The sequence below is a fragment of the Myotis lucifugus genome, unplaced genomic scaffold (assembly GCF_000147115.1).
Source record: "Myotis lucifugus unplaced genomic scaffold, Myoluc2.0 scaffold_51, whole genome shotgun sequence".
NCBI lineage: Eukaryota > Metazoa > Chordata > Mammalia > Chiroptera > Vespertilionidae > Myotis > Myotis lucifugus.
The window spans coordinates 6,164,461-6,192,254 of record NW_005871099.1 but is presented as its reverse complement, the minus strand read 5'-3'; the positions used below and the strand labels follow the sequence as shown (position 1 = coordinate 6,192,254).

General features: G+C 37.4%; 2 protein-coding genes across 2 annotated transcripts in view; one reads left to right on the top strand and one right to left on the bottom strand.

Annotated features, from left to right (window-relative positions):
- Nucleotides 1–27,794, top strand: part of CNTNAP2 (contactin associated protein like 2) — a 1,215,871-nt gene that overhangs the window by 251,450 nt on the left and 936,627 nt on the right. Inside the window, exons 5-7 of the mRNA XM_006088715.3 lie at nt 17,792–17,995; nt 22,240–22,424; nt 26,787–26,930. Of these exons, the coding sequence (XP_006088777.1) occupies nt 17,792–17,995; nt 22,240–22,424; nt 26,787–26,930 (533 nt within the window). The remainder of the gene's footprint in view (nt 1–17,791; nt 17,996–22,239; nt 22,425–26,786; nt 26,931–27,794) is intronic.
- Nucleotides 7,771–8,687, bottom strand: LOC111826009 (histone H1oo-like). The gene is given in 3 exon segments (XM_023753809.1): nt 7,771–8,501; nt 8,504–8,553; nt 8,608–8,687. Coding segments are annotated over 3 exon segments (861 nt in total).

Here is a 27,794-nt window from a genome sequence, read left to right as displayed (position 1 = left end):
TTTTATTCTCATTATTGGAAGATCAATTTAAACACAAAGTTTAGGAGATATTACCAATGGCTATTTGTACTTTATTTAGTAAGAAAAACCATCAAACGAGACATGGTCATCTTTTTACTATAGTGCAACAGAGTTTTTAAAGCACTAGACTGTAAATAAAAGTTCTTATTTGGATTCATGAACCTCCTTAACCCCAGGACTTTGACCTTCATTCTCCTAATTAATATTCTAAAACTTTTCTAAATTTCTAGAGGAAAAGATTGATAAAATTATCAAACATTTTTTCCAAATTTTGGAAAAAGAAGTTTCACTTGGATTTTGGAAAATGAAAAGGATCTCTATGGAACAGTAAAACTTTAGCAGGGAAAAAAAAGAATATTTCTTGCATAAATATTATAGCTTCTCATGGTAACTTTCAAAATCTGGAGTTTTTACATTAGAAAACTAGAAATTACAGATTAAACACAAAACACAATTTTTTCATTTTGTTTTAGTTTTATTTATTTTTAAATAAATTTATTGGGGTGACATAGGTTAATAAGATTATATAGGCTTCAACTGCACATTTCTATGGTACATGACCTTTATATTGCATTGTGTGCCTACCGCCTAAAGTCAAATTATCTTCCATCACTATAAAAAAATTTCTTAAAGTTGCAAATTTTTGTTTTTACTTTGTATTTTAAAATAAAGAACACTTTCTAAATTTTGAAGCCATATTATTTACAAAGTAAGTCAAGTGACAAAATACATCATCACTCTCATAAGCAAAAACATTCTCTAAAATGTTATTTTTAAAAGTATGTAAAGGTTTGGCTTTTGAGTCTTAAGAGGCTGTGTCAGGTCCAAAGCTACTGTGTGTTTTAAAAAACAAGACGGCATCTCCTAGCATGTTGCCATGGTCCAGGATGGCCACCCAGGATGCATTTGCTGTGTGTCTCAACAGGACCTTGGTTTCTACCAGGATCCCCGGGAGACATACTACTCAAGCTGTTGCCCCTGCACACAGAGCTGTTTGTTTCCCAGCTAACATATACTTTTATTCCAACCTCTCTGCTCCTTCTGGGTCTCTCACTCCTTCAGCATCTTGCACTATCACCACTTACCTAGGGGTTTAGAGTGATCAGAGTCCTCTCTTCTGATTATGTTGTTTCTACCAATAATCCTAGGCTGTTTATTTTTCTCATTCTGTTCATCACTGTCTATAAATGCTCTCTTTACAAGCCTTCCTTCCCATACTGTCTATAAAACCTTTGTAAATAGCACTCACCATCACCCACCGTAGAACTAGAGTGGAAAACAATTTTGTCTGGCTTTTCTCACCTATGTCTTGAACTTTGTACTTTTTCTTTTACTTGAACTTGATTTAGCTAACATATATTTAACCACATCATTACAATATGGCAACTGAGACATATTTTTCCTCGTGAGCACTTCAAAATCTTATCAAATTTAGTTATAAAGTATAAAAATCAGAAGCTAGACTTTGTTATAAATCTAGACTTTGGTGTGGAGTTAACTAAGTTTGGTAATTTTTAAGTGTATCAAAAATAGGTTACATTAAATATATAACATTCAACCCGATACTATGGTAGTGAATTCCTATATTCAATAAATATAATTTGCTTCCTGGATAGCAAATTTATGGACTATAAAGAAATTATGACTTAAACAATGCTCTGTGAAGAGAATCAGAGATGAGACTTTGGGTTAAAGTCTCAGTTTGGACATCGTTATCTGAAGTTGTTTGGACAAGCCCCCGACCCTCCCCATGCACCTTGGGTTTCTCAGGTTAGAGTGAAAGGACATTCAAAAGTTTTATTTGACCTGAAATGTTACTTATTACACTGAAGAGAAGAAACAGAGCAGGCTCAATTACTTATTATTTCAATTTATCTTTACTTCTCCATATTTTGTAGCCTTCCTTACTTGTGAGCAAAATAAGCTACATCAGTGAAGGTAGCAAAAAATATAAAACAGCCCTAACTGGTTTGGCTCAGTGGATAGAGCATTGGCCTGTGGAGTGAAGGTTCCCGGGTTCAATTCCCATTAAGGGCACATGCTCGGGTTGCGGGCTAGGTCCCCATTGGGGGGGGATGGGCGTGTGCGGGAGGCAGCTTATCAATGATTCTCTCTCATCATTGATGTTTCTATCTCTCTCTTCCTCTCTGAAAATCAATAAAAATATATTTAAAATATATATATAGAACAGAATGTAGGGTGGGCCCTAGAGTCACCAAGCATGGCACCCTAGTTTGTCCTAAATCCATTAATGCTAGTAGAAATATGAACATGTTCTGTATCGAGGACTGCATCAACATTTCCTAGAGAATGAGAATATTCATTATTGGATATCAAATTAAACAAAAACTTAATATCCTATCTAATAAAAGAGAAACATGGTAATTAGCCGTACATCCGCTACCCTTCCCATTGGCTAATCAGGGCAATATGCAAATTAACTGCCAGCCAAGATGGCGGCCGGCAGCCATGCACTGAAGTGAGCAGGGAGGCTTGCTTGCTCCAGTGACTGCAGACTCCAATGTTCCCCGCCTGACTTGCCGGCCTCTCAGCTGCAACTCTAAGCAACTATGTTGCAAATATAGAAGCTAAACAAAACCCCAGAAACCTGCGTTAGTCAGCCAGGCTTCAGCCAGCCGGACCGCAACATTGTATCAAATACAGAAGGTAAACAAAGGCCAGAAACCTGCTTTCAGCAGCCGAGGCCTCAGAGCTAAAGCTGGCCCAGAATAAAAAAAAAAGAAAGAAAAAAAGGAGTGGTTGGGAGCTTCAGTCACCCGCCAGCCTGAAAACGGCCCTCAGTCCCTCAGCCAGACTGGCCAGGCACCCCAGTGGGGACCCCGACCCTGATCCAGGACACCCTTCAGGGCAAACCAGCCGGCCCCCACCCGTGCACCAGGCCTCTATTCTATATAGTAAAAGGGTAATATGCCTCCCAGCACTGGGATCAGCGGAGCCACAAGGCCTCCCGGCACCAGGATCAGCATGATAGGGGGCAGCGCCCAAACCCCCTGATGGCCCTGCGGCTCTGTGTGTGACAGGGTACAGAGCCCCAACCCCCCTAATGGGCCCTGCTCTGTGCGTGACAGGGGGTGGCGCCACAACTTCCCTATCGACCCTGCCTTGAGTGTGACAGGGGGTGGTGCCCCAACCCCCCAATCGGCCCTACCCTGAGCATGACTGAGGGTGGCATCGCAACCTCCCGATCCGCCCTCTTCTGTGCATGACAGGGGGCAGCGCCCCAACTCCCCAATCGGCCCTGCTCTGAGCCCAACCAGGGGCTGCACCTAGGGATTGGGCCTGCCCTCTGCCACCCGGGAGCAGGCCTAAGCCAGCAGGTCATTATCTCCTGAGGGGTCCCAGACTGCAAGAGGGCACAGGATGGGCTGAGGGACCCCCTCTCCCCCCCAAGTGCACAAATTTTTGTGCACCGGGCCTCTAGTCCTATATAATAAAGAGGTAATATGCAAATTAACCCTCACACCCTCACAAGATGGCTGCCTACAACCAGGCTGGCAAGGGGGTTAGTGAGGGATGACCAAACGACTGAACAGCAGGCTGCGTGGGGCAACCAGGCCAGCAGGGGGGTCTGTGATGGGCGACCAGTCCAGCAGGGTGGGCAGTTAGGAGCAACCAGGTCAGCGGGGGTGGGGTGGAGCAGTTGGGGGTGACCAGGCCGGCAGGGGGGGCAGTTAGGGGCAATCAGGCTAGCACACAGAGGCAGTGAGGAGTGATCAAGCTGGCAGGGGGCGGCAGTTAGTGGCAACCAGGCAGGCAGGCAGGTGAGTGATTAGGAACCAGTGGTCCAGGATTGTGAGAGGGATGTCCTACTGCCGTTTTAGTCCTGATCCCCGGCAGTTGGACATCCCCCGAGGGGTCCCGGATTGGAGAGGTGGAGAGGGTGCAGGCTGGGCTGATCTCCTCCCTCCCCCCCGTGCATGAATTTTATGCACCGGGGCTCTAGTATGATAATAAAAGCTAATGTTCATTAGCAGCTTATAATGTACCAGATACTGTCTGTCTTAAGTGCTTTGAATGTATTAATTTATTCAATCTTTATCTTTCTATAAAGCACACTATGTAATTACCTTCACTTTTTGAGGATCAAAGAAACTGAGGTTTAAGAAAAGTTTGTAACTTAGTGAAGGTCACATAGCTACTGGACAGGGAATAGAACCTGGAAGTCTGAGGTAAGTCTGTCACTTAACTAGATCTCTGTGTCACTTCTCCTAATGAAACAAAGCCCCTCTCTTCCAGGTCATTTTGGTTTAATAAAGAAAAAGTATATGTGCTATCATTCTTTGATATGACTACACAAGTTGTGCTGCTGTACTAGACTAAATACTAGCAAAAGGAGAAGGAAACATGACAGACTATAGCTGAATGTGACCAGATTTTTGTACCTGTGCAAGGTCATGCATTCATTTTTACTGACCCTGCATCATTGTAGCCAGATAAGTAATTTTACTCCCATGTTCTAGAATTAAAATAATCCAGTCTTACTAATTATGTGTTTGCTTAAACATTATCAAGACACTACGAATGTAAATTAATTATTAATCTATCACCATAAATCTTTTGTTAGGTTCTACTTATGGAAATCTCCTTATAATAAATGATTATCATTTGTTTTCTTTAAAAGTAACAATATGCGCTATTTAGAATGTAGATATTTTTACTCCACTTTGCAAATTTTGACTGTTCTATTTTAACTGTTCAAAGTACTCACCCATGAAAATGTTTCAATGTCTGTGGATTTTATGTTTAAAATTGCCTTTGGGAATTTCCATCGGCAAATTAATCAGGAAATATGACTATGCCTAAAATGTAGTATTTTGACAATCTAAATTTTGATTTAAATCCAAAATTAAATAAGTGTATGGTTCTTTGTAAGCTTGACCAAGTCATCCAGAGTACCAGATGCTTAATTGTGAAGCTGAAGGGATCTAAGATGATCTGTTCCCTTCCTTCATTTACAGGAATAGGCCGGGGTCAGGTCTGAGGTCCGTGTGTTCAGGTCCAGTGCCCTCCTGAAGCCTAATGGATGGTCAGAATGCTATTGGTTAAACTACATACTTCTTGGGTCATGAGAAAGCTGACATCACTTTAATTTCCTAATAAATTTCTTGCCTCAGCATACCCTTTATCTCCCTAGAATGAAGACTTGTACTTTGCTTCTAGGTCTACATTAAGAGAAACTCAACCATTGACATTTTAAGGACTTAACTGCCCTGCTATAAATAGCACTTGTAACAGCATTATATTTGTCATGCCTTGAGAAGTGCATAAATTGTTAGGATTGACCTAAACTGTAAAAAATGTCAAATGCAGAGGGTTGAAAATAGGTTGTGTAGCCAATGTATCAAAATGTGTCCTACTTACAAATTCAGTTTCTTTCTTAATAACCCCCCCAAAAAGAAACAAACTTTCCTAAAATTAATGTGAATTTGTGATGTTTGTCTACCCTTACATTTTCTGAATTTAAAATGATCCTCTTTTAGAGGCTGCAAAATTCTCCAGCTTCACATCTAGGTTTTACATATTTCCAATAGCTCAACTCTTATTCAAAAGAAAATGTGAGATCTCATCAATAGAAACCCTCGGTGGATGTTAGGCAGAGAAATTCAAAATATAAATGATACAGAACAATATCTAAATTTTTTTTTAAATATGAGAAATCAACTTCAAGTTTATTTATAGCCTTAAAGTAATTTAGGTCCTAGAGGGTAGACTGGCTAATTTCCCCATTCTATTAGATTCAATGATATCTTTATTTTTGTGCTGCAAATTTCAAGAAGCTTGTTTCCAATCAGGCCAGAAAAAGCAGGCAATGATCAACTGGCAAAAAAAGAAAGGAAATTTCTGGGCCGTATCTCATGGGAAATGTAAATGATGGATGATGGTGTGGTTTGGATTCTGTGACTTTCCTAGGATTCTGTGATTTCCCTAGGATTCTGTGAGATTCTACATAATGTGTAGGAGGAAAATATCCTTCTGTCCTTAGGTCCTGTAGCTGGGCCTGAAAATTAACCTGGCATATGACATTAATAGGAGAAACGCATACAAAATTTAATTAATATTTTATGTGTACCTGGGAGTCTTCAGAAGAAAAATGAAGACCCAAATAAACCATTACGCCCCAAAGCTTATATACCTTTTTAAACAAAGAAGAATAAATTATAAGGATGTGGCAAGAAAAGGGGCTTAGGCTCGAGCCAATTAATTGAGGCAGTGATTAGAAAGTATTTAGGGGAAACTACTTGAAGTTAAGGGTGGTTTTAGTAGATTTGTTTGTTCAGGTTCCTACTCCCATTTGGCACCAGTTTTGATAATAAGAATGTTGTCATTCTCTTCCTTGGTGCAGAGAGGGCACCTTTTTCATGGGAAGTTTTATGACCTCCTTGGAGATAGAATGGGGAGGTCGGTGAGCCCTTCCTGAATCAGGTTTTCTCAGGTGCCCGCAGCTCAAAATACTCAACCAAAGAGTCATGTGTGGATGGCATGTTCTGAACCCCTTCAACATTAATGTACTGCTCACATTGGATTGGCAAAGTGCTTCGTGAATTGTAATGAGATATGTAATCCACAGAGCTTGCTTGCAGTAAGCCTGTGAGGAATGAGAGTGTTGCCTTTGTAAACTACCCAGGTAAGTCCCATGTTCTTAAATCCTTGTGCGACAAAAAACAAAGCAGTGCGACAACAGACAAAGGAGTATGTCTGTTAAAGGTGGCATTATGCTCAACTATGAAGATACTTGCAATTTATTGATCATTTTTTTTCAGGATAATTTAAATGTCTTTATCATACTTTCACATTCACATAATGTAGTAGTTTGAAATGGCTCCTTATTTTCCTGTTGAAAGAAATGAATGCAATGTAAATATAGTCAATCCTCATTATTCACAGTAGCTCTGTTGTTTAAAGCTGCCATGAACACTGAGTAAGCAAATGGAGAACCATTGCTTCTAGGGGAAATGTAGGCTTGGGTTCTTGCAGCATCTGGTCATACATTTTTGTCATCCAATCAATATATAAACTTGCTTTGTTTGTGTTTCTGTTTAACAATACCTTCCTTAGTACATATTGTTGATTCATTAACATTGAAGTCAAGGTCAACAGCACTATAGCTCTTGCCTGATCAAAGCTTACCTAACACAGATATTTTCTCCATAAGGCACATAACAGCTTCTTTGTGCTTGGGAACACAAGAAAACACTTCAGCATCATGCTTGGGAGAGAGACATCTTGAACAGTGAAAACATCCATAACAAGCCCCCAAAATCGAAAAAACAAAACAAAACCGTGGCCCTAAATAGATCACGAATGGACATGTTTTTACAGGATGAGAACTGACACAAGAGTGCAGGACATTGCCTTGTCGGACCTCAGCTGGGAATGTGAGCTTCAGGTGTCTCTGCAGCTGTAGGTGAATGATAACAAAAGCACCTGAGTGTTGATGCTGGGACTGTAAGTACATTTTAGTGAGAAGGGAAATTTGCAGATACAATTTCTGACAGTAATGAAGGATCAGCTGTACCTGTTAATTGTTAATACTTTTTAAAACATATATATTTCCTTGTCCAGCTGGTGTTGCTCAGTGGTTGAGCATCCACACCTATGAACCAGGAGGTCACATTTTTTTTTTTTGAGGGAGAAAAAATTCTTTATTGATAAATAGGTTACAGTAAAATAAAGTGATGTTTTTTGGGGAATAAAAACTCTGAGTCTTAGTGTCTCTCCACCCCGCCTCTAGCTCTTGATTTCTGCCTTCACTCTGGTCTCTTTGGATGATGAGGCCTTGGTGGACATGCCAGGCCTTCTTGGGCCCCTGGGGACCTCTGTCTTCCTGGGCAGTGGTTCAGGTACCATCTTGGACTCGCTGTCCTTAGGAGCAGCAGCAGCTGTGGCTTTCGACCCTTTCCTGGCCCCCTGGGCAGTGGCCTCTTTAAGGACCTTGTTCCCTGTCTTCTTTTTGGCCGGGGAGGTCACACCATTTTCACCCCTGGTGACTGTGGGTTTTGAGCTCCGAGTCCCAGCCTTGGTTTTCCTGTGGGCCTTGGCATCTGCTGGGCTGTCCTTCTTGCCTTTAACCTTTGACTTCCCATGGGGCCCGCTGGCATCAGCAGGGGCCTCTGTGGCCTTGTCTGGCTGTTGGGGGGCCTTCCTGGCCTTGCCCCCTCTTGCCTATTCGCCTTTGGTCTGGCCATCTTTCTTGGGGGCCTCCTCCTTGGCCTCACCAGGTCTCCCGGGGGCCGACACGGTGGCTGTCTTCCAGGGCTGGATTTTTTTCTTTTGCTTTGGAACTAACTTGAAGCTGCCAGTGGCCCCCCAGGCTCTGGAGTTGATGGGCCTGATGAGGAGGCCGCGCTGCATGCCCGTGTCCAGGGCCCGCTTCAGCAGGTACTTGAGCCGGATGGCGTCCACCGTAGGGTACTTCCGCAGGATGTACACCTTGATGGCCATAACCGAGGTGCCCCCGGCTGCTCGCCCACCTGCACCACCTCCAGCACCATTCGCAGCATCGGGGGGTTGCTGCGTGGTGGTGGGACGGCATGTTGTCACGGGTCTGGCTTGAGAGTCCCAGACCATCTAGAGGTGGAGGCCATGGAGGTTAGCGAGGCCAAGGAGATCAAGGTGTCACTGGAGGCCAAGCTTCCAGGAGCCATTGCAGGCTGACACAGATGCAGAGATCAGGAGGTCACATTTTTATTCTTAGTCAGGGCACATGCCTGGGATGTGGGGTCAATCCCTGGTGGGGGGCATGCCGGAGGCAGCCAATTGATGATTTTCTCTCGTCATTGATGTATCTATCTCTCCCTCTCCCTTTCTCTCTGAAATCAATACACATATATTTTATATATATTTCCTTTTTAGAAAGTTTTCTTATATCTCAAATCTCAGAGTGATAAATATACTGTATCTTTGGATCATATGATACCATTAAATTTTTTTCTTAAACATCCATTCTTTATTCATTTAGCACTAACCAACTTGTTTTCTAGAGAATTTCCCTTTTGAGAAATAAAATTTCTTGCAGATGCTTACTGCAGTAATTCACAGGTAAATTATATGATGGAAAATTTAATTTTTTGGACATTATGATCTATTTAGTCATATTTTACAGTATCCAAGTTTAAAGAGATATGAAAATAAAACATATCTGGGGGTACTAGATAGCAGCCTCTGTTTAGCATTAAAAATTTGGGAGATTTCATTAAAATGTTGGGTTTCTGACCCTTAAATATTGAATGTGTGATCACTGGGGTGTACACCTGAACCTAAAATAATATTGTATGTCAATTGAAAAATAAAAAATACTGAATGTTTGAATAACTTCAGATATGCTGCATAGCTTCAGTTTGCCACAGGCGGATAAAGACTACCTCCCTTATGCCCAAAAATATATCCCAAACACGTCCTATTGTTCTCTATTATCAATAGTTTCTCTATTATCAAGAAGTTTCTAAGCTAGTAACTTAGCACCTTTCCCTGCTGATTTTTTAACCAAGGATAAAGATATGCTACCCATATCTTTATCAAAGGGAGAAAGTGAAAGGCAGATCAATGGTTTTTATGAGACAGCACCACTGATTTGTATGAACTGCTTGTCCCCTCTGAGCATTCAAGTTGTAATTTCAGGAGCTTCCAATTATTTTAGCCCTGTCAGGATTAGTTATCTGCATTGCTCATTCACGAAAAATGAATTAATCCAGCGGCTCACCAGGGCCTCAGTGGGCGTGCGTGTGTCCTGAAGTAATGGATAGCACACCCAAATTCACAGTGAATCCGATTCCCTCCAGTGCCCAAGTCAGCAAGGTGTGTTGATGGCCGGGCCACAGAGTATCATTTAGTGTTTTACCAGACAGGACCCAACCACTGTAGCAGACAGGAGAGAGTACATTGTGTCACAATCTGTATACATTCTGAGCTTTAGGAATCGTATTTTATAGTTGAGGTAGAAGATTCACCCAAAGGTATGTGAAATTAACAAAAAAATCAGGTGAAGCTGTAATGGACTACATCCCTGCATAAACTCAAAACTTCCAAAGCACTTGTGGACCATTCCCTCTCACTCATGTGGACAGTTTCTCTTTTCCTCAGTATTATGTAAATTACCATGAAAACAGGGCCTCAAAAACAAGTTCCTAAATCAAATTACCATATTTTAGCCTATGTATTATCAAAATTTGGCCCCAACACAAACAGTGTTTTACATGGAACTAGAAACAGAAGCTTAACTGAATAGTAATAAAAAAAATAGCTGAAATTACTGTTAGGAATAATTAATATCAAAAGGCATTCTGGGGCTTTCATGAATGTCTGATTTCTTTCCTTATCTGTAGAATATTAAATTGGGATTTATAATATCAGATAGGCTTTTACCTAAAAGAAATCTAGATTTTGTATGGTCAAAAGTTGTAGAGGTATTTTCAATAAATAGCTATTTTATCATAGAGAAGTCAAGTCTAATTTATTTGAGTTTTTGGTTAAGAAAATAAAAATAGCTTCCATATAGATTTCCTACAAATATATTTTATGCTAATTTTCAGAAATTGCTTATTATGCCTGCATTATCAGATGTATTAGAGCTATAATCCTGCTCAGAGGTAGATCACTCTGATTTTATGATATCCTATGGTGTGTGTGTGTGTGTGTGTGTGTGTGTGTATGTGTGTGTTACCATGGAGGGGGGCAGAGAGAACCTTAATGGTTTTCTTTTTATATTTTCATGTTTAAAAATTACTAATATTTCCTTGTATTTTGCCCAAGTGAGCCAACCACATGATTAGGCAGTCACAACTACTCATATATTATAGATTTTCATGAAATAACACAATAATAAAAATATATATCAGTAAGGCCATCTTTGTTCTTCATTGGATAATATAAAATATCAATAAATATCTCAAGTTAGGGTAAAATTACTTGGTTAAAATATGCCTAAAACTTAGTAACTTTAGTCTGAGGTAAGTTTTTCTTAAATATATTCAATTAAAAGGAAAATGTATATTTTGTATTTAAACTCATGCTAAAGTTAATATTTTAGTCTTTTACTTTTAAGTAAATAAATCCAGTATGACTATAGTAAAAATATTTAATGTTTTAAGCTATGTATTCATATAGAACCCCACACTGGTAATATTTATATAAATGCATGCCACTAAGTCATGCCTACGTCTGCACCCTTAGAGAGTAGCCTGCATTATACTAGATATGGTTTTGACGGAAAATAAGAACAATAGAATTTTCTTTTGCCTGGTTTCAAACACCAACTATATTTAGATCAGCTTAAGAAGTGTTTATTGTGCCAGAAATACAAGATGGAACAATGCAGAGTCAGTACCTTAAGAAAGCTTAAAGCCCACAGAGGAAATTGGTCGAATAGAGAGATCATCCTATCTAATAAAGAGGGAATATGCTGATTGATTGCCCTGCCCTCAAAGATGGCAGTGCCCACAGCCACAAGATGGCGGCGCCCAGTCCCCTCAGCCCCACTGGAGTGGCAGACTCACCACAATGCCAGGCCCGCCTCCAGGCAGACCCGGCTGCTCCATGCCCCTTCCTCCAGAATGCCCCAGTCCCCTCAGCCCCCAGCCGCCCAGGGCCAGGGCTGGCCCGAGGTGCAGGCAAGTCTCGGATGGCAGCTGCCCAGCCATGCAGGGCCGCCTGAGGCTCAAGTAAATAGGGCAAGCCGGGCTGAGGTACCCCGCCCCCTCCAGTGCATGAATTTTCATGCACCGGGCCTCTAGTTTCCATATAAGATGAGAGGGGATACAGAAATGTGTGCAAGGGTACCATGGACAACAAGCAGGAGTGTTTCCTATACTGAAGCTTTTCTGGTAGGTGAGGCTTGGGGGATGTTAAACTAGATTTTTAAAATAGCTGTTTGTTCAAGGAAATGAGCATAGCATGAGGGAAGGCACTAGGTGAAGTTAGCAAGGGATTTCGTCATTTCACAGTCATTAGCACATAAAGAGAAAGATGAACTAAAATATGAGGGTGAGGGAGAAGGCAGGAGGTCTGCCATTGAGGGCCTTGCAGGCCATACTGAAGAGCTTTCAGAAAAAAAAAAGTTTATTTTTGAAAGATCTTTCTGTGTGGAGGATAGATTCAAGGAAAATTATACTGGGAGATGGAAATTGTCCATTAATAATGTTAATGCAATAGCCAGTGTGTGAGATGATGGTAGCCTGTTGGTAGTATATGTAAAAAGTAAGCTTTGTGTTTGAAAAATATAGACATGCTGAATTTCACAGGACAGCATGTGAGGAAGGGAGGGGCTAAATAAAGTCCCAGATCTCTGTCCTGAGACAGGAGCAATGGGGCCAGAGAAAGAATCAAACATTGGACAAGTCGAGTTAGATATGCCTGTGGAAGGTCCATGCAGATCAGTCATCCGGGTAATTAGATATTGGAGTCCAAATTTTATGGGCGAATGAAATCAGACTTCTCTGATATTCTCCTTGTTCTAATATAACTTGTCAAGCACTTACGAGCAAAACAACACATTGTAAGGAGAAATATTGCATAAAATGTGAGATGCTGACCTTCATGAAAGGGTTTTTAAGGTTTTTGTTTTTTTATTTTTCTTAAAGTAGAAGTGATTTTCAGACTCTCTAGATAATTTTTTAAAGGATTTAAATATAGACAACAATATGGTGATTACCAGAGGGAATGGGGAAAGGGGAAGTAGAAGAAGGTAAAGGGGTGATAAGTGGTGATGGAAGAAGACTTGGCTTTGTGGTGAACACACAAACCTATATAATCCTATAGGTTTATATAGGTTTGAAACCTATATAATCCTATTAACCAATTAATTCAATAAAATTTTAAATAAATAAATAGGTGAATAGATAAAAGGATTTAAAGAAAGCTCATTTGGTGTTGTTACTCTAAATTAGCTGTTATTAACATTTTGAAATCTATTTAACTATTTATTTAGGTTTAAACCACAGATACTACTGTATTGAAATAAAAAGCAGGGGTTTGAAGAAAAAAATCAGATCCTAACTGTGTGCAGAAGAGATGAGATAGACAGTGTTTCGCCAGAGTTAATGTCTGTCAAGTACATATTACCAAGTCAAATAATAATGTTATGAATTTTCCCTATCAGCACAAAAATGTAGTTTGATATTCTCATTCTTTTGATCTGACAATTAAATCCTCTGATATATGAGTGGTTGTGGTACTTTAATGTATTTAATTAGTAATCAGTAACCCCTTAAATAAACTCATGGTTTATGCAAAAACATTTGATTAAAATGAAAAGTGTTTCAAATCATAGCAAATAATTGTGAAATAGATTACTAAGAAACATTTTATTATGTTTTTATTTCTTTCAGTAATCAATTTATTTGTGTGGAAGAATATATCATAGAGGTGCATAACAATTACATTTATTTGTAGGAAATGTATCCTTTGCTTTATCAAAAGCAAATTGAACAAACAAACAAAAACCTGCTGGCTTCTCAGTACTATTCTACAGTAAAAGGAATAGGGGCTCCTTGGAAAAATGTCTGATTCCAGATCTGGGGAAGGGGAAATTCAAGATGAGCGTGGAGAATCTTGAAGTGCCAAAAAGTGAGAGAAAGACAAGAGAGAGAAGAGAAATGAGGAGGGGTGAAGGCAGAGGAGCAGGAGGAGGCAAGGTATAGAGGAACCCATCTGAAAGAGCTCCCAATAGCTACAGCTAGAATGTTTTTAATAAAGACATATTGGATTAAATTCAAAGAATGCAATGAAGATGAAGACATCTATAATGCTATAAATAAATAATTGAATAAATGAATACATGAATGAATGGATGAATAAATGAATGAATAGAACCCATTTTTCTTACAAAAAAATTCCAAGTAATATATGTAGACATTTCCCCTTCCAGGAGGTGCAGATTAATTCCCCTTACCTTAATTATGGGCTAGGTTATGGTGACTAATTTCCACAGGAAAGAATACAGAAAGGGAAAATAGTGACTTTACAGTAAAGAAATAAGCAGACATCACCCTCATCAACATCACTAGTGAGAAGTCATGTTCAAATTGTGCTTGCCCTGATGGGAGATGATAAGAAGGATACCACAATGTGTGGTATTTTTCCTAAACAACAGAGACACCAGTCTAGTCCTAAAAAAAACTTCATACCAACCCAAGCTGAGGAAGATTCTACAAAATACCTGACAGGTAGTTCTTGAAGGGTCAAAGTTACGAAGGACAAGGAAAGACTGAGAAAATGCTACAGATTAGAGGAGGCTGATGAAACGGGGTGACTGAATGCAATGTGAGAATCTTGATTGGATCCTGGAATAGAAAAAAAAGACATTTGTGGAAAGTGGTCTGTATTTCAGTGAATCATTACCCCTAAGTTAATGTCTTAGATGTGACAAATGTACCAGGTTGTGGAAAATGTTAATGTTAGAGGAAGTTGGGTAAAGGATATATGTACCTTGGTGCATGAAGGTCAATAAAACATATTAATCAGCTATAATATAGAGGTTTCCTACATTATAAATTTTGAGCTATCATTATGCATTTTGAAATATAATCAAATGAAATAACATTCTCCTCTCTCCCTCTTTCATATATATGTACATATGCGTTTATGCACACACACACACACACACACACACAATTCATGGATTATTCCATAAACTAGATAGATAAGTAAATGTATAAAATCTAGAAAGATACACACTAATATATTACTCATTAACATTGGTGAGCTCTTGTGTTTGGGCATTCTTTATTATATTTTTTTAATTTCTTATCAACAATAAGCATGTATTATATTTTTTAAATATAGCAATGGTACTTTTAAATATTAAAATCTTTAGATGGTAAAAAACTTCTCCAAAATATCTTATCCAAATTCATAAAGTAGACTATGTAACAATGGGAAAAAAAAGAGCTTTCTACCATGTTATTTGAGAAGTGGGCACATTACCAGCTCTCAGAGTTATTGTTAGAAACAAAACTGTGGAAGCACTATGATTTTGCATTCACTTTTTGACTAGCTATTATTGCTGTTCAGATTGCTTAAACAGTTCCACCATGCAGGTTTAATCACTGCACAGAAAACTTAATTCTAGGGAGTGATACACAATCAGGGTAATGGGGTGAAAAATGGTGGCTTGTCCCCAAATAACCACAACATATTATTAGATGTCAAATAAAATCTTAATGTATTTTTGTAGGAAATAAAACTAAATTCTGGGTGTTTAAATACCTCAGACTCTCTTAAAAGTGTATGGTATGTGTTCATGTATACATTGTATAACATAGATAATCTCCAGGAATTTTGTAATTTCAAGGTCAACTCTAAGATCACAGTCACACACTGATGTGTGAAAGCAATTAACCCATTGAAAAAGGATCACCTTTCATTGCTTAATGAGAGAGAACTGAGTTGCAAAGCATTTTGTCAGTGTTTCCGCTAACCACTGACCATTGTAAGATGAGGCTTGGTGGCTTGAATAGCATCCCTTCATGTTTTGTTAATATCATAGGACTGACTGTCTGAAGAAAAAAAAAACTATTCCCATCTTTCTGTCACTTTTTTCTTTGCTTTAAATGCAAGGAAGAGAGACATCAACATTTGCATAAGTCACTATTCTATACCTAAAACTGAATGTAGATTTTGATTTAGGAGAAGATAGAGGAGGGATAAATTCTTGCTTCTATCTAAGCTCAGAGAACATGAATGGGAAATATGTTATGTCAATTAATATATATCGAAGATGTATAAAACCATGATGTGTCTGTTGTTCAACTGTCACTGATATAAAATTGAGTGCCGATTTACTTTCTAGAATTCAGAATTTATCCCTTCCTTCCGACTTTTCCCTTCTGAACTTTTCAAGACAAAAAATGATATCTACTAACTATTGGATTATCATCAGATTTCACTTTTTCTCCCTTTTATCTTTCATCACAGATGATAAAGATATTTTACTTGGAATTCATCTGGGACAGCATAGTTGATTAAGCTCAAGTCTAATTGCCTTTGCAGTGCCAGCAGAAACCAAAATTTAATGGCTGTTTTTCCCCATAGTAAAATAAACCTCTGTGAGTCATAGTCTCAGAGAAGAGAATTCTGTAGATTAAGAAAGTCTTTTTATGGACAGTAAAGAACATTATTAGAATTATAATTTAAATGTCAAAGTTAATTTTTTCTCTCTGAACTTTTTAGAATACAGGAATTCTCTAAACTATTTTTTTAAAACGCAAATATTTGATATAATAGGGTAAACATGTTTAAATGGTTCAAAATCTATCAATGATTTGAAGGAAGAACATAGATTTTCTTTTTAAATTTAATTTTATACATATATATATTAATTTTTATTGAACTTATTAGGGTGAAATTGGTTAATAGATTATACAAGTTTCAGGTGTACAATTCTGTATTGTGTTCATCACCCAAAGTCAAGTCTCCTTCTGTCACCCTTACCCCAAATTCAGAGACAGTATTGTGACTCTAAAGTAATTAGAGCTATCCAGTTTGACTAGGTTTGCTATGATTTCAAATTAAAAGCCAAATAAGTGGATTTAAAAAATACTTTTAATGACAAAATTCTAATTATGAGAACTAAACTTCTATTTTGTGCTCAAAGCTTGATCCTTGGATTGGAAAGGCACTGACCAATATGGCATAATAAATTAGATCATTCCATTTCCATTTCAGGGATGCATTATGTAGCAGCTATAAAACAAATCCCCACCATCACCTTCTTTTGAGGATGGTGACAAAATTGTCTATACTTCTAAAAACTTTATATAATTTTGTCTCCATTGAAATTCCCTAAAATCAAATTAGAACTTTTATAGTCACAATATAGACTAGATATTTGTTCTCTTAACTCATTTATGGCTAAGGCTCACTGTAGTCAAAAGGATGAGTAGCCAGATTTTCCATTCTAAAGGCAGGGAGCCAACATGAAAATGCAGACAGATGTGAGGCCCAGGAGCAAATGGTAAAAAGCTTCTTTAAGTTCAATTAGCTATAAACTCAGAGTACTACCATGAAGTTTACTCAAAAAGTAGTAAGATATAAAAAACATTAGAAGCTGAATATATCACCAAACCCTGAATTCAAGTGCTTTCATGCTTTTGTCAAAGGAAAGCTAATTTGTGAGTAAAATGTGAATTTTAAAATCATAAGAATTAGCCTCATTTAAAAAAGAAGACATTAAGATTTCATTATACTGCAGGAATTAATTTTTTTACTTATTTCAAATATACTCTAGACTCCCACATAAAAATTTGAAGTATATAAATCATTGATGGCATTTATGTTAATCAACATAATTATAATTGAAGGCCATTATTTTTTAAAATATATTTTTATTGATTTCAGAGAGGAAGGGAGAGGGAGAGAGAGATAGAGATATCAATGATGAGAGAGAATCATTGATTGGCTGCCTCCTGCATACCCCCTACTGGGGATTAAGCCCACAACCTGTGCAGGTGCCCCAACTAGGAATCCAACTGTGACCCCCTTGTCTTCTTGGTTCATAGGTAGATACTCAACACTGAGCCACAGGGGCAGGCCTGAAGACCATTCTTTATGACTACTTCCAATACAATTCACACAGGACACACAATAAATCAAAAGAAGAACTAGGACAAGAATTCAGGACTCCATATTTCTCAGAATAAAACACTTCTTTCTTATTTTTTTTTCTGTGCAGACAATGGTTGGAAATAGATGTACTTCACACTGGATGGCAACATACAAAAACTGAACTATAATGTGTTTGTTTTTCTTATTTCAGGGGCTGATGTTATCAACTTTGATGGCCATGTTGTGTTGCCATATAGATTCAGAAACAAGAAGATGAAAACACTGAAAGATGTCATTGCCTTGAAATTTAAAACCACCGAGAGTGAAGGGGTGATCTTACACGGGGAAGGACAGCAAGGTGATTACATTACATTGGAACTGAAAAAAGCCAAACTGGTCTTCAGTTTAAACCTAGGTATGTTCCAACTTTCGGCATCATCCTTTCCATTAATATTTCCATTAGAGAAGTATTAATGTTGTTTAACCTTAAAAATGTAAATTATTAAAAAAAAAGTTTACTTTGTTCTCAGTTCAGTTTAACCCACAGTGGTTTGCATATATTGATATATTGATATACTTATTCATTCAAAAAATATTGCAAAGCACCTGTATTGTACAAGGTGTATATTAGCATCTGAATACAGTGGTGAACAAATAGAGAAGGACCTCGGGGTCATAAAGTTTATGCCCTAGTGGAGGAGTAAGGTAGTGTCTTACGTGTTGTTATCTTAAAATAACTAAGTCAAAAGAAATGATGCCAAATAATAAGTATAGTTGACCTTTGAACAACATGCAAACCCTCCCACAGTGGAAAATCCACATATAGCTTTTGACTATAGTCAGCTCTTTGCATCTGCAAATTCAACCAACCATGGATTAAAAACAGTATTTTCTATTGGAGGTTGGGAATGTGAGGTAGGAAATCCGAGGTTGGAATTTAATGTTAGGAATGCTAAAATTTGTTTTCTATTCATGATTGGTTGAGTCCAGGAATACAAAGAGTTGACTGCATTCAGTGAGTGAGCCTTCATATAAGTGAGCCCACCAAGTTCAACCATAGTATGAAATCAGTTAAATGGGTTAATATAATTCTGCAGAGGTAAGAGGGGTCAATATTGGAATATGTACTGAGAAAGGTCCTCTACAAGATGTTCAAGTTGCTATCAATGACAAAAGACAACCATGGGAGAAGAGCTTTTAAAGGAAGCAGTCACTACAGACAGAGCCCTTCCTTGCTGTTCCTTGAGCAAGGAAGATGATGTAGATCAGTGATTCCCAAAGTGGGTGCTACCACCCCCTGGTAGGTGCTGCAGCGATCCGGAATATGTACTGAGAAAGATCCGCCACAGGTGCATTTGGGGGCGATGAGTAACTGCTATTAAAATTTAAAAAAAATTAATTTCCAGGGGCTGAGTAATATTTTTTCTGGAAAGGGGGCGGTAGGCCAAATAAGTTTGGGAACCACTGATGTAGATAGAAGCAGTGAGTAATTGAGAGAGAAGATGAAATCCAAAAGTTAAGAATTGTTCAAATCTGTAAGAACCTGGAGAGCAGGGGTGTGGAACCGTTTTTCTGCCAAGGGCTATTTGGATATTTATAACATCATTTGTGGGCCATACAAAATAATCAACTTAAAAATTAGCCTGCTAAATTTAGGAAAAAAATTAAACTAACTCAGCCCTAATGTGTTGACAGGGCTAGACTAAAAGATTTTACAGGCCTTATGCAGCCCATGAGCAGAACATTCCCCACCCCTGCTGTAGAGCATGGCACAGGGTTAGATACTATTTTTTAAGCATGAGAAGTTTACTGAGACCTCTATAAAGATAATGGTTCCATCCACATGAGAGTTGAAGATGGACTTCTCAGGTACAAGATGAGCTGGCTCTGTCTTTCAGAAGGCGGCTGTCAGTGGAGATGCAGAAAAATAGGTCCACTGTGGAGATGATTTTAGTGGCACTTTCAGCATGATTTGTAATGAATTGGGTGTTTAGTAAGAAAGGAAGAGATTAAGTAAAAGGTAATTCCTAGGATATGACTTTGGTGCCATTTTCAGAACTAGAGAAAGCTCTATTTTCTCTGTAGAGGAACATTAGTTTAGAGGATCATTCATTTCCTAGACATTTCCTCTAGGAACCGCAGACTTCTGTGTTTGGACAGGGTGCATTTTAGTTGCTGATTGATCATCAAAGTTGAGATTTCTCTTAGAGTGGCATGCCTGAGATTGACAGAAAACGGTGCTGATTGGAGACTAAGAAGGGGGCAATGGATAGGAGGAAATAAGAATATGTGATGTCAGAGACGAGGAAAAGAAAATTGGTGGTTACTGTGTTGAAGTCTCTTAAAATGTCACATAAGAAGACAGAAAAGGGAGGTTACTGTTTAGCAACATAGAGGTTACTGGTGATTTACTCTCAGAATAATATGCATGTAATATAAAAAAAGCTGTCTGGACAGAAATAGACGGCACTCTTTACAGTGATGGAAATAGGTGCTAATGTTTTACATATAAATTCTTCATAATATTCTCTACTCTTATTATTGAACACGTATTTATGTGTTACCTAGGAGAAAATTAGCCCTAAATAATTTTTGAAACAAGGTTCAATAGGAGTTAAAAAGACAATATACAAATGATGTATCATAGAAAATTATACATTTGAAACCTATATCATTTTAATGAAAAAAAAATGAAGTTAATAAGGAGGAAATGGGGAGAGAAACACAGGAAGCATGTAAGTTATTTTTAAAAATACACACACACAGCAACTGGATTATATCTTTAAAAGTTTATATTTTCAAACTTTTTTCTTAAAAAATGTGAAACATACAGAGCCACTATGCGTTTACAAAGGTGTGGCATTACATTACTGTTCTGAAACAAGTAATTGCTCATATGACCACACACACACACACACACACACACACACACACACACACACACACACACACACGATCAGTACCATTTCCCTGGATGGCAGTTTACTTAAGGTCTTTTATTGACTGACTAAAGTTTATGGCTGCCATGGAAACAGTCACTCATGCACTGTCCCTTTTTAAGGCCATTACCTAAATATCAGGTACATCTAGCTGCCGCTTAGTGTTCTAGTCTAACTACTTAAATAAAACTTAATGTAGCCTTTCACCTGGAATTATTATTTCTTTTCTTCTCCTTTCCTCCTCCACGTACACCCACAATCATCATATTTGATTGCATCACCAAAAGAAGAACATTTGATCTAGGAAATACATAAAAATGTCAGATATAGGTATCATTAGCACCTTAAATATGGAAAAAAGGGGAAATAATTTAATTATTCAGGCATTCCTGTGTTTTTCTTATTTTTATTATGCTTTTCATTCTGAAACAATATTATATTTTTATAGCATTTATTTTTGCCTGACCATAAAAAGCAACATTTCACTTGACAAAATAGAAAGTGGTATAAAGTATATACACAGCATTCCCAGATGACCTTAGTAAACATTTTGAATTCTCACAGCCTTTCCCTCTTATTTGTAGTCTTATTTCTATGGAGATCTTATTTCAAAACTAGATGAAAGCAACATATATATTTTTGCAGGTTTTTATTTTAAAGTGTGACTTCTATACTTTTTCATGTCACTAAATATTGCATTGTGCTTAAGATTATGGTACTTGGATTCAGAGGAAATTGACAATTGTCATTCTGCATTTTCTTGACCGAAAATAACAACACTAACCTCAATAATAACAGACTGTTAACAGGTACTATTTAATGAATATTCACTGAATGCCAGGAAGTGTGCTAGGGTCTTTGCATGTACTAAGTAATGTAATCCCCACAGCAACCTTGTAAAGCAGGGACTATCATTTTCACTTTTTTACATCTGAAGAAACAGAGACCCAGAGAAGTTGTCAACTTGCCCAGCATCATTGAACATCAGAAGCTAGGCCCTCTGGCTTCAGAGCTCATGGGACACTGACTTCAACAGGAACCTAAATTTTTTAAAGCTCATTATTTTTAAGGGAACAGATATTTTCATCTTTACTAGCTTTTATGTACTTTGAAAATAAAACTTTTTAAGTATAGTCACATGCTGGTTTTCCCTATAGCAACCTCAGTAGACAAAGCATCAACTCATAGTGGGTTTTTTAAAATTTATTTTTATTGTTGAGAGTCTTACAGATATTTCCCATCCTCTCCCCCCCCCCCCATGTTAGTCCCCCTTCAATGAGCTCCTGCCCGACCCAGGCCTTCATGACACTGTTGTTGGTGTCCATGGGCTATGCATATATGTATATACTAAATTCTTTGGTTAATCTCTTCCCAACCCACCTCCTCCTCCCTTCCCTCTGAGATTTGTCAGCCTGCTCCATGCTTCCATGTCTCTGGACCTATTTTGCTCATCAGTTTATTTTGTTCATTAGATTCCACATATAAGTAAAATCACATGGTATTTGTCTTTCTCTGACTTGCTTATTTCACTGAACATAATCATCTCCAGGTCCATCCATGCTTACAGCTGCATAGTATTCCATGGTGTAAATGCACCACAGCCTTTTTATCCACTCATCTGCTGATGGGCACTAGAGCTATTAGTGTTTTAATAAAAGGTCTTCTTCTACCCAGAGCCGTGGTGTCATCACCTTATTTCTTTTCCATTCCCGTGATGCAGGAAGCAACCAGTTAGGCCCCATATATGGCCACACGTCCGTGATGATGGGGAGCCTGCTGGATGATCACCACTGGCACTCCGTGGTCATTGAGCGCCAGGGCCGGAGCATTGACCTCACGCTGGACAGGAGCGTGCAGCACTTCCGCACCAATGGGGAGTTCGACTACCTGGACTTAGACTATGAGGTGAGCTTGAGGACATATACACTGTGATCAATGTCGAGTGGCTGCCTCCATCTCCCACTTGTATTATTGTTAATTTTGTGCCTTCCTCACCATTTTCATTTTATTCTCCAAAGAAAAATTAACTTATAATTTCAAAACCTAGTTTATTAATGTACGTCATTTTATTCTTTTATAAATTTCAAATAATAAATATTTGAAAAATTTTTAAAATCTTGGTGCCAAAGTAACAATTTGAAGAGAAAGAACATCTATCATGTTATCAGGATTACTTAACAAGTCCTGAATAAATTTAAGTTATAATCTTTCCATTTCTTATTCATTATAATGTGAATTACACTATTTTACTTCATAATACACAGTATTATAAACAAAGAGTTGCCTAATATTTATTACCAAATATTGAATAAGAAATCCTGAGTTCTGATTTATATTAAGCCATTTATAAACTTATGACTATTAATCGTTCTTTTGACAGGTTCTATTTTCTCAGATATAATTGTCACTAAAGCAATTGAAATAGATAATATTTTTAAAAAATTGTCCTTAAATAAAAATGGCTATTTCTTATCCTCCAAATGATCAAAGATTTAAAAAGCTATGATATTGGTCTAATAAAATTATATATTCTCATAATATACTGGTAGGCATACCAGGTATTTTAATAAAGTATTTGGAGAGCAATTCAACCTTTAAATGTCCATTCAAAAATGTTAATCATATATAGTAATAAGAGTTCTGTAAGAACATAATAATCACAGCATAATGTATTCTATGAGAAAAGGGATAATGCTAAATGAACAAGCAACGCAAAGCAGTAAAATAAGCAGGATGAAATATTAATCAGCCAGAGGCTTATGAACTTCTTAATTCATGGAACCCTTGGTGTCTTATTAACTTTCCACAGCCATCCATGACCCTTCTATAGTGGTTAGACCCGAACAACTTAATAAATGTTTATGCCCTAAGAATACAGTGGCCATTTAAAAAAAACACATATAAAATGAAAGGTCAAATTATAATTTTATTTTATTCTTACGATATTAATTATTTACTAACAAGAGGCCTGGTGCATGAAATTTGTGCACAGGATGGGGATGTACCTCAACCTGGCCTGCACCCTCTCTGATCTGGGTCCCCTCGGGGGATATCTGACTTCCGGTTTAGCAGTCAGACTTCCCTCTCACAATCTGGGACTGCTAGCTCCTAACCACTCCCCTGCTGGCCTGATTGATGCCTAACTGCTCCCCTGCCAGCCTGATCACCCCCAACTGCCCTCTCCTGCTGGCCTGGTCACCCCCAACTGCCCTCTCCTGCTGGCCTGGTCGCCCCCAACTGCCCTCCCCTGCTGGCCTGTTCACCTCCAACTGCCCTCCCCTGCTGGCCATCTTGTGGCAGCCCTCTTGTGACAATGTCATGCAAGGGTGTTGTGTGAGGGTGTGATGCTACCTAGGCTTTTATAATATAGGATGTTATTGGAAAGTAGAAGATGGTTCCCCCTTGTCCATTGAAGTACCTGGGTAGGATTTTAGAAAGAATCAATTGCATGGAATGAAAAGCCTGGGTTTGAATCCCTTTCTGCCCTTTCTTTACTGGTTGTGTGACAGTGGTGAAATCATGCTCACCTTCTATAAAATGAATATAATGGCACATTTATTATAGGGTTATTTGAGGAGGCAACAGGGAGTAAGAGAAACCACCATATATGTCAGTTATACTTCATTAGACTACACATGAAAAAAACCTATGTTTATTCTCTTTCATACAAAAGGAGCCCCTAGGCAGGTAGCCCTGGGCTCAAATGGCGGCATCACGGTCATCAAGACCCCATCCCTCCTCTTGCTACTCCTCCTCCCCACTGCAGATCACTCCAAGGTTGCTACTCATTCCGTGTTGCTTTCCAGCCAGCGGGAAGGAGAGAGAGGGAAGGAAGGTGAACTATAGTTCTTGGAGTCACACACAGACCTTTCATTTAAATCTCATGAGACCAAAACTTGCTTCAAAGCGGTTGGTAAATGCCACCATTGGACAGGGAGCAATGTGTGGAACTGAAAAGCATTTTTTTCCTCTAAAGAAAGTTGAGAGAAAGGACACTTAGAGGTATTTAATAGTCTGCCACACTTTATAAATCTTGGTAGCTAACAAGATGGTTAATGCAGCTGTTTTTCAGAGTAATCCTTGAATAGCAATGTCAGTGATAAGTCAGTCATATGATGCATATGAATATCTGATGATTAATAACTGCAACAGTTTTTAATATCAGAATAGTTACAATTTCAGAAAGTATTTTGTGGTCCAGCCACTTTATTTTACTGATGAGACTACAAAACCAGAAAGAAGGGATTAGTTACATTCTCATATCATTAGTTGCATTAGGAACTGGGATTGGAACCTGCATCTCTTAGTTGTAAGGAGCCTGGTAAATTGAGCCCTCGATGCTTCCTTCACCCGAGCACCTTCCATAAGGTAGGACGTGTGCCAAGGGTAGCTGAAAGCAGAGAAATGAGGAGTGTTTGAATCAGCCTCCCAAAGGAAAACGAAAACCCTAGATAAGCTATGCACACAGAGAAGGAATCAAACAACACTTACAAACTGGGGTTGAGGTATATTTCAATATGTGATATTTTGTTGAAGATTTCAGCATCTATGTTCATCAGGCCTATATATTTTTTTCTTTGTAGTATCTTTATCTCATTTATGAATTAGGATAATGTGGCCTCATAAAATGAGCTTGGGAGTCCTCCTTCTTCTTGAATTTTTTGGAAAAGTTTGAAAAGGATAGGTGTTATTTTTTTTATGAATGTTTCATAAAATCCATCCCTGATCATAGTATTTCATGAAATGAGCTGCATCCCTGACTTTGAATTTATATAGTATTTCAAATCTTTATAATAAAGTGTTCTCTTTTGCCTAAGCCAAAAGAAATGTGGTACTGCATGTCATTCAGCGTAAAAGATTTTATTACTATCAACTAGGGAAGAAATTGATAAAATAAATTATAGATAGGAAATTAAATACTTCTTTTAAGTATCAATAATTCTTACCCTTGGTGTTAGGTAAACCTATATATACCTAATAAGTTCAGCTCGATGCTACTTAAAAACATTGTTTTTCAATAATTCTATGATCTTGGTTATTCTCAATTTTTCCTTTTGTAATTTTCTAATTTTTAAATATATTATCAGTTTTCCTCTTTTCTTCCTGTATATAAACTTTACGATAAATGATATATAGCTAACCATTATTTTCAATTTATTAAGTGAGTTATTCTGTTTTTTTTTGTATTATCTCATAAGCTATCAATGATTTATGGCTTATGAGATAATATAAATCTAATCAGACATTTAAAATGACATGTTGTTAAATAATGGAACATAATTGTCTAATGGCCTCCTAGCACACAAAGATCTTTGCCTTATGTATCAAATATGAAGTCTTGACATTTAAAAACTTTTGTTTTCAAAACTTTGTAAGAAAAATTGATGATAACACTGAGTGATAATTAATCATATAATATATATTATATATCATGATATTACATCTATGATTAGTAGATTCATTTATTACCAATTAATTATTAGCAATGCATAAGTAAGTCTAATTTTTATTATATGATAATGATATTACAGTGCTGTAATTTGACCAAAGATATATGGAAAACACATAATCTTTTTTTATAGGCAATAGTAGCTAGAGATTCACAGGAATAAATAGTGACCTTCTTCCTTATAATTTAAAAGACCTATAATATCTATAAGCCTGTACTTGTCAAGTTACAGCCCCTAAATTCTAAGATGTTCCTACTCAATACAGTAATGAGACTTCCTGAACTATTTTCTCTATTCACCATAAGTCTAATGAATGTTTGACTTTAATGGACATTAGACTACAATAAGTTTATGCCAGGTAAATACAATATTCCTTGCTTTTGGCTGCAGTATTATCAACTTATATATTAGTGTTGATTATCTCATGATGACTAGAGGCATTTATTGATAGTATGTCTTTGAAGGATAAACATAAAAATGTATTTTAATATTACTTAATACGTTTGCTGTGTAGTGTTTTAAAACATTCTCAGGATAAATTATAAAATGCCTTTTGGGTAGCAAAAACTCAAGGGATTATTGCTATTTTCTTGTTCAAGTTATAATCTAATTGTCAGAATTAATAACACTATTATGCACTTCAATAACAACAAAAATTTAAATATAATAGATTTGGAGACAGAAAAAATGTCTGTATATATTGGTTGATGTAAATATAACAGACCTTGCCTGTATTGATAGTTCTGTCTCATTAAATGTGAATGTTATTTTTTTGCGTCGAATACAGTATGAATGTTTTGTTGTTTTTTTCTCAAAGATCACCTTTGGAGGCATACCTTTCTCTGGTAAGCCAAGTTCCAGCAGTAGAAAGAATTTCAAAGGTTGCATGGAAAGCATTAACTACAATGGCATCAACATAACTGATCTTGCAAGAAGGAAGAAGCTGGAGCCTTCAAATGTGGTAAGATCTTTGACCCCAGAAATATTGGTTCTTACAAAAACCACAGAACTTGCATTTTCTATGGACTATTGTATAACAACATCATAGCATTTTTTGTCACACTTAAGTTGGGCTCAACAGTATAGAACTGACTTTAGAATTACCAATGTGTGGATCCTGGATGTACTCTAAAAATGAATACTGGATTTTGAGTTGAATTAGCTGGAAATAGATGGTGAGTTTTATTGGTAAAAGTAAAAATGTAAAAATAATAATTGGTGAAGGTACAGAGCAAACTTAATTTTAATATTAATTCAGAGAGAGTCTGCCATAGATTTAATAGTTAATGTGCTGAAGTGAAAGAACTATGCATCTAGAGATAGATAATGGTGTTGTGTAAAAAAAAATTGTAGGGCCAGTTAAAAATATAAAATCATATTCCTCAGAATATTATGGTGGGATCAAAGAAGCTGAGAACAAATGTAGATTTTCAGATCTTTAAAAGGAAGGTACTTAGACCCTGGAATATAAAATTTAGTGTATACCAATATAAAATTCAGTATATCAAATTTGTGTGTACAAAATAGGGGGATTATGAGATAGAAGGAGTAGTTTTGCAATTTTTGTTTTAATTTTGTACATTCATGTCACTGTTTCCATAAGCATTAATTCATTATTATGTAAGCACAGTTCATGGGAATTTCAGTGGGATTTTGAGTTGAATTAAAAAAAATAATCTGAAATAATCAAAACTATGCTGATACTAAATAATTAAAATTTATATATAAGTATGGGTGTAAAACCCAAGGTCATTTGCTCCAGAATATCAGTTTAATAATTAGCAACCAAATGACCATGATTCCCACTGAGACCAGTAATATAATA